The sequence below is a fragment of the Etheostoma spectabile genome, chromosome 6 (assembly GCF_008692095.1).
Source record: "Etheostoma spectabile isolate EspeVRDwgs_2016 chromosome 6, UIUC_Espe_1.0, whole genome shotgun sequence".
In the NCBI taxonomy this organism is placed as follows: Eukaryota; Metazoa; Chordata; class Actinopteri; order Perciformes; family Percidae; genus Etheostoma; species Etheostoma spectabile.
Genome location: NC_045738.1, coordinates 14150397 through 14157902, shown reverse-complemented (window position 1 = coordinate 14157902; position 7506 = coordinate 14150397). Strand labels below are relative to the sequence as shown.

General features: G+C 41.4%; 2 protein-coding genes across 3 annotated transcripts in view; both read left to right on the top strand.

Annotated features, from left to right (window-relative positions):
- The first annotated feature begins 97 nt into the window (after positions 1-97).
- Positions 98-3110, top strand: snip1 (Smad nuclear interacting protein). The gene is made up of 4 exons (XM_032517464.1): positions 98-412; positions 648-780; positions 1744-2285; positions 2429-3110. Exons 1-4 carry the CDS (start codon positions 252-254, stop codon positions 2685-2687), a joined length of 1095 nt encoding a protein of 364 aa, XP_032373355.1. The 5' UTR covers positions 98-251; the 3' UTR covers positions 2688-3110.
- Positions 3111-4216: 1106 nt separating this feature from the next.
- The window catches only part of si:ch211-1i11.3 (mitogen-activated protein kinase kinase kinase 5), an 18658-nt gene continuing 15368 nt past the window's right edge, over positions 4217-7506 (top strand). The window contains exons 1-5 of one of the 2 annotated variants that reach the window (XR_004332261.1): positions 4217-4688; positions 4794-4933; positions 5930-6117; positions 6303-6471; positions 7238-7344. Coding sequence is in view for 1 of the 2 variants with exons in the window: in XM_032517416.1 (XP_032373307.1) it covers positions 4352-4688; positions 4794-4933; positions 5930-6117; positions 6303-6471; positions 7238-7344 (941 nt within the window). In the remaining variant the exon portion in view is untranslated. The remainder of the gene's footprint in view (positions 4689-4793; positions 4934-5929; positions 6118-6302; positions 6472-7237; positions 7345-7506) is intronic. The other variant, XM_032517416.1, reaches the window with a different exon arrangement.

Sequence of the window (7506 nt, the reverse complement as noted above, 5' to 3'; positions counted from 1 at the left end):
CTTAATGTCTATGGTCTATGGTACTGAGCTATGGTACCGAGACGCATGCGGAACTAAAAGGTAAAATTGGTACTGTCATGCCGCAACACCGGCATAAATTCTCAGCGTACCACAGGAAACGGAAGTGGGTTGTTAGAGCACAACAGTCGAAGTTTTTAATCGCTACATTTTTGTGTTTTATTTTGTTTTGTATATGCTTTTGGGCGGACTTTGATGTTACATAACGGTTGGATTAGTATATATACATTAGAATGACCAAAGAAAAGCGACACAAGAGAAGGGAATCTCCGGAACGGGAGCCCAAAGTTAAGATAAAGCAGGAGCAAGTGAGCCCTGTTAGGCCACAGAGATCACGCCGCTCGAGGTCCAGATCCAGCGGCAACTCAAGTCCACAGAGGAGAAGAACGAGCAGGTATTTCTATAAAAAAATGTATCATGCCACTTCGCTTTTTCGATGTGTTTTTAGTTTTTTACCATGACAGACACAACATACGCGTTGGCCAGTAACTCCTTAAGAGCTGGAAAATGTTTTGTCCGCTAGCCCAATCGCAGCTACATCTCATACTAGCTACATCTAAACGGCAATAATTTGGCATTTTGCAAATGTCTTAAAGTCGTTAATCGCCATTTTTGTTTTCTTCGTGTAGGTCACCTGCCAGGACGAGGGACCGTTCACCAGCTAAAAGAGAGACCTCTCCAGCCAGACGAGACAGCAGATCCCCCAGAAACCGGAGAAGTCGCACTCCTCCCCATCGTGGTGCTGATGTCAAAATAAAGCGGGTGATTCTGTTTTAAATTATTAATAAGATAAAGATCGAATAGTGGCTATAGGGGTAATTCTATATTACGGGTACTGGACAGCTTTTTACATAGAGCATCCAGGGAGCAACTTGGGGTTCAATGTCTTGCTCAGGGACACATTGACATTTGTCATTGGGATTGAAGCGCCGATCTTGTTGTTAGGGGGCAACCACTCCACCTCCGAGCCACAAGCCACCTTATGTTGCCTCAAAATGGAGGCATCAGACGCTTCTTCCAACCAACACACTGATTCTCACAGGCATTTCGGCACTATTTTAAATTAAAAATATATATATCTCCGTATCTTACACTCTGCTGCTGCTGGACTGGTATGGTACTTTGGTATGTCACCTGAGTTCCCCTGACATCTCACTGCCTCACACCCATTTGGATACTGGCATTACAATGGATGCATGTTGTGCATTAAAAAGGTTGTGGTATCATAACATCATACCATTTGACATATTATAACATTCCAATTATGAAACAATGTATGAATAAATACACATAAAATCCGTTTTAACAACTTAATGGTTTTGTTGTTTGAACTTGGTCTGAGAGTGATCGGCTCTGCTTGCTTTGTGTAGAGCCATTATTTTTGCTAGATATCATAGCGACAGTACCATAAAGGTATTGGTACATGAAACCTGCCTACGATAAGTATCTGTCTTACGTGTCTAATGATTACCAGTTTTAAACTGTGTATTTTCATGGGATGTTGTAACTACAGTAACTTACCATGTGTGCCAGTAGAATGATACCGTCATAGTCATCAGTGTCATATGCAACAGTGGCATAACAAGGCCACTTTTCAACATTGTCATTCCAGTTGAATATAATACATTATAAATTCTTTAATGGAAATTTCTGTATAAAAATAACTTCACAAGTTTGTCCTGGACTAATCTTTCTTTAACTGTCTTCTTACCAAACAACACACAGGAACGGGAGGAGTATAGGGCTAATGCTGATGAGCGGAGGAGAAGGAACGACCAGCCAGAGGAGAGGCGGAGCAGGTGGGAATCAGACAGACCGCGGGAGAGAGACCGTGGCAGAGACAGACACAGAGAGCAAGGCGCACTTGCCTCTCAACAAGCGGAGAGACAGCAGCACGATGAACGGCGTAGAGAAAATCGCCAAAGTCGTGAAGAAAACCAAGAACAGGACTTTGGACAGTCTGAAGGAGGGATTGACGATCCAAATGACCCACCTGTTGGGAAGGAGAAACCCAACTTTGCGCTGTCGGGGGCTCTAACAGAAGATACAAACACATTCCGGGGGGTTGTGATCAAGTACAACGAGCCACCCGAGGCACGCATTCCTAAGCGCAGATGGCGACTGTACCCCTTCAAGAATGATGAACCCCTTCCAGTCATGTACATTCACAGACAGAGTGCCTATTTGTTGGGGAGGCAGAGAAAAATTGCTGATATCCCGATTGACCATCCATCCTGCTCCAAGCAACATGCAGTATTTCAGTACAGGTAAGAATAACTATCATTAGCTAAGGTGTATGCTTAGAAGTCTTCAACTTCTGTCTGATTTACACTCCATGTTGCATTCCACTTGGATGATTTTGCTGCTGTTTGAGTGACACATGTCTACCTTTCTGTCTGTATATCTGTAGACTGATGGAGTTTACACGTGCAGACGGTACCAGTGGCCGCAGGGTAAGGCCTTACATCATTGACTTGGGTTCCGGCAACGGGACCTACCTGAACAACCAGCGCATTGAAGCCCAGCGCTATTACGAGCTGAAAGAAAAAGACGTTATCAAGTTTGGCTTCAGCAGCCGCGAGTATGTCCTCTTGCACGAGTTCTCAGACACAAGCGAGGTGGATGCCAAGGTGGAAGAGGAAGAAGACGATGAGGGCCTCGATGAGTAAATTGTTCCCATAACGTGTATTGCCCAAGTTCATTCAGGTTAGAATAACCTCATCAATATTCATGGAGCAATGAACTGAACTAGTAAATCTGGGATTTTATTACAATAATGGAACAAGGCTGGTTTGTATATTCTGTAATTACCAAACTTTTGCTTAAACCTGCCACAACTGTCTCAAAGAAGACTTCCTATTCTCAGGTCGTTTGTGAAATGTCTGTGTGATGCATGATTGATCTCACATCTGACTGTGTTCACAATACAAAGTGCTCAGTGCCAGATAGATATCTTGCTAAACGCAATAGTTAATTATATATTTTTGGAGTACAAAGTTTAGCAAAAGACTAATCTCTCTCTTGTTTTGTCTGAATCCAGGCTGTATATGTCGATGTACAATACATGGAATGTGAACTCTAGGTTTGTGTTTTAAAAAGCAGCGCTTATTGTCAGAGTAAAACATTACGGACATACAACTTGTAATGACATTGCCTTTTTTGCTTTTTAGTGCAGGGAAAAATAGTTGATGCTGTTGTTCTTGGCACAAATGCTGTATATTTAGACTTTTTTTTTTGTCTGTTCTGAAACCAACCGCATTACATTTTCCAAAAAAAAGTTAAGTAAGTTTTCATTTATGTACTGTAAATAAAGACGGTGATAATTTGGATTGTCTCCAAAGGTTTAATGTTGCACACATTATCAGAGCGGTGTAGTTGCATTTAAAAAAACAAACAAAAAAACATAAAATGATCTTATCAGACATTTAGATTAGGAAGCATTTGATCAGTGGAAGTTATCATTCACCAGAAGGGTGTTTATGAATCCTACTTTCTGCTTGTGTAGTTGCATTTTTTTTATTTTAAACCCCATAAAAATATCTTGTCAGACATTTAAATTAAGGAGCATTTGAGAATTGAAAGTAATCATTCTCCAGGTAGGCGTTTATAAATCCTGTTTTCTGCATAGCTACTCTTTTGGTTGGTTTAGCTGAGTCTGGGCTTGGAACTGGAAGTGCTACTACAAGGGACTAGGAAATATCACAAGAATGTATGAATCCATGTTGAGTTAAATAACTGAAGTGCTCACTGACTGTACAGCATGCTGACTTTTAAGTGTTGGCATTACATGAACAAAATAGAGACATGGCAACAGGTGAAGCAAGAGACAAAAACACCCTGATTCATCTCGCTCACACCCCAGCCTGTCCACCTGTCTGTCCGCAGCTCTGACTTGAATTATTTTTGGAGAAACTGATACAAATACTAAGGCTTATTTATTAATTGTATGTTAAAAGGCAGATTAGAAATAAATAAGAATTAACAAATTGGCATTGAGGTTGGGACACAAACGTCAACCGTGCCGTCCGTTTTCAGAAATGTAATTTAGCTGAAAGATAGTTTTGTTCACAGCAGAGGTCATGCGAGAGTCGAGGATGTGTGGCAGACAGTTTCAGTCTCAAAATGTCAGCGGGCGGGGCGGGGAGAAGAGGAGGGCGGGTCGAGGGGAGAGGAGTGCCGGGAATGATCGGGGGTATACGTACTGAGAGCGGGGGCGGCGACAGCGACTCACCTGGGGAATTACAGAAACAAGCAACCGCACGGTTGCGTTTTTAATGGAAGTTGTCACTACGAAGAACATGCATTAGGTTTCAGCTGCGGAATAAGCCAGAACATGTACACTTCGGAGCGCAGGCGAATGAGCCTGCGCGAGCATAAGAGGAAAGATCCAGTTTGGGTGTCAGCTGGAAGTTTGTGGCAGGACTCTACGGCTATGGAGCTGAGCGCTAGCAGCTCGGGTAAACAGGTCGTTTCTCCACGGAGTCGGACCAGACCTGTATCCGTGGCATACATTATTAACAAGGACGCAACCGTACCGCAAACTGAGGAGAACTTATCCCTGAAATGTCTGAAGGAAGCCTGCGCGGACGCACACGCCGTTTTTAAAACAATTTCATTCGAGAGAATATCCCTGGGCACCACGGACATTCTGGATAGTTTCTACAACGCAGGCAAGTGAAGACATGCTGACTGTAGTAGGTAAATTTGGGTGACACATTTACGCAGAGCTACGCCAATTACGCAAACTAACCCGCCCTACTAAATTTCCCACACAGATGTAGCTGTGGTCGAGATGAGTGAGTCTTTCTGCCAGCCGTCGCTTTTCTACCACCTTGGAGTGAGAGAAAGTTTCAGCATGACCAATAACATAATCCTTTACTGTTACAAGCAAGATAATGATCTACAGGCTGTCAAGGTAACTTACAATCCACATATACCTTTGGTTTATTATAATAACTTAATGCATAATTTAGGGCTGCAGCCATTGATTATAATCTGCCCCAGGGCAGATAATTGGAATAATAAAAAAGTTGCAAGATATGCACCACTTAAATTGTCTCAGAACTGACATAAAGAGGAACATCCTGCATTATTTACAATCTGGGGTCTTTTTTTGTGATCACATTTAATTTATTGATTAAAAGAGCCAAACAAAAGTGCAAATCATTTGTCCAGATGACAACACACAGAAAAGTACACTACACACACCGAAGAAAGCATAGTGCACCTTTTCCACAATCCTTCCTTGAGATCAAATGTCTCACTCTAATACAAAGAGAGGAAATACAGGAAGGAGGGAGACACAAAAAAGACATACAGACACAGACAAACACACAAACAAACAAGACGCATTGATAGGGAGACCGGCACAAGAGAAAAGGGATCAAACACACACACACACACACAGACAGAAGTGAGAAGGCCGAAGCAGAAATCTACAGCATGGACTTCAAGAGGGGGCAAAATTGAGTTTTGGGACATTCATTATTTCACAGCAAACCTTGGACTCAATTATTTCAGAATAGTGTTGCTGGATGTTCTCCGTGGCTCTATGCAAAAGAACATCAAGATGCACTGTATGTTCTACTGTGTGTGACATAGTTAATGGGAGTAAGATGATGGAGTCAATAGGGGTCCACAGTTGATTTTTGCCCCAGCATGTTAATCTAGCCAGGGCTGCAACTAATGAGTATATTCATGATTGATGAATCTTCTGATTATTTTCTTGACCGTTAGATAAATGGTTTAAATTTAAGGAGCAAATTAGACAGTTTAACTGAAATTAAACATTAAGCATTAAAAGCAACAATACAGACAACTGCCAAATGATGCCTCAGCTCTCTTGTGGCTGTGCACGATCTCTCAGTTTGTACTCTATTTGTTGTATGATGCATGTATTATCTTTCTCCAGGAGCAGTGTGGAAGTTACACGTTCATCCCTTACGTGGTGTCACCTCAGGGCAAAGTGTTTGCCTGTGATGCGACAATCATGACTGCTATCAACGAGTTGATGCAGCCTAGTTTCCAGCTGGAGCCTCTGCTGACCCCGCTGGTGGAGACACTGGTGCATTTGCTGAACAATGTACAAATTCAGTCCAGGTCAGGCATCTGCAACTGCATGGCTTTCACCACCATTGTGTGCTTTGCCCAAAACATTACCATCTCAGATTATGTACACATGCATTTGTTTATGCTGTAACTCACAGCTTCCTCCATGGTGGCGGATTTATTTAAGATGGTAAAAGTGTGAAATGTTATGACTTCTCTGCTCTTTGTGCTTACAGTGAGTACTTCCGAGAGTCGATCCGACATGAGATTCGTATGGCACGGGAGAGGTTCAGCGGCCAAGCCCTGAGTGAGGAATTGAGCAATATCCAGAAACGCCTGGACAGCGTAGAGCTGCTCACACCTGATATAGTCATGAACCTGCTGTTGTCCTACAGGGACATTCAGGTGTGTGTTTACGTGTACATAGGGCTGATATAAAGAAAATCCAATATCACAATATTTTGGACAAATTACATCAATGGTGATATTGCGGAGATATTGTAAAGTTGACTATTGGTGTTTTTACAAAATATTTACACAGCAGAAATTTTGATAAATAATAATCAATAACGTAGAGACAATGACTAAGTGGGTAAAGGCAAACAAACAGCTAGTTAGTCTGGTAAATTCGGAAAATTACATTTACTGTAGTGTAGCCATTTAAACCAGGAAGACAACCAACACCAAAATTGAAGACGATATCTAGCCTTATATATTGATGTCGACATATAATATTGATATATTGCCCCGCCCTACCTAGACATGGAACGTCTAAAAGGTCATGGGCTACTACCAATGGTTGTTTGAGTGTTAATCTTTAAATTCTTTTTGAAATTAAGAAATTGATTGGTTGCAGGGCAGTCATTTTGTCATTGCTTATATTGTTTGAGCAAAGTAATACATTTACTTGTTACATGATGAAACTTTTTGTTTCATTATGAAAGTATTTCTGTTGACAACATTAAGCAAACAGATGTTGGAGCCTGCAAGAGTCACGATGAACCAAAACCCTTGATGAGATGGCATATCAAGTTTTCCATATGGATGTAGATAGCAATAAAAACGACCACTGAGGTTTAAATAATTATTAGTTATCAATGTTGTAATGATATACATTATTAAAGCAAGCCTGGTAAATAATACATTGTAATTCTGCATCCTCTTTTCTTAGGACTACGATGCCATAATCAAACTGGTGGAAACTCTGAGCGAGCTGCCCATGTGCCTGGTAGCAAAACATCAGAATATCAAGTTTAACTACATATTTGCCCTAAACAGGTACCCAGATAGCTCCTACTGCATTAATATGTTGTTTTACAAGTGAACACAATTAAAGCTTTAGTGCGTAACCTTTTGATATTAATTGAACGTCCATTACATTGAAGCCATTACCAAATGAGTTGCTACAAAGCTAATTAAAACTATCAGCTCCACACAACT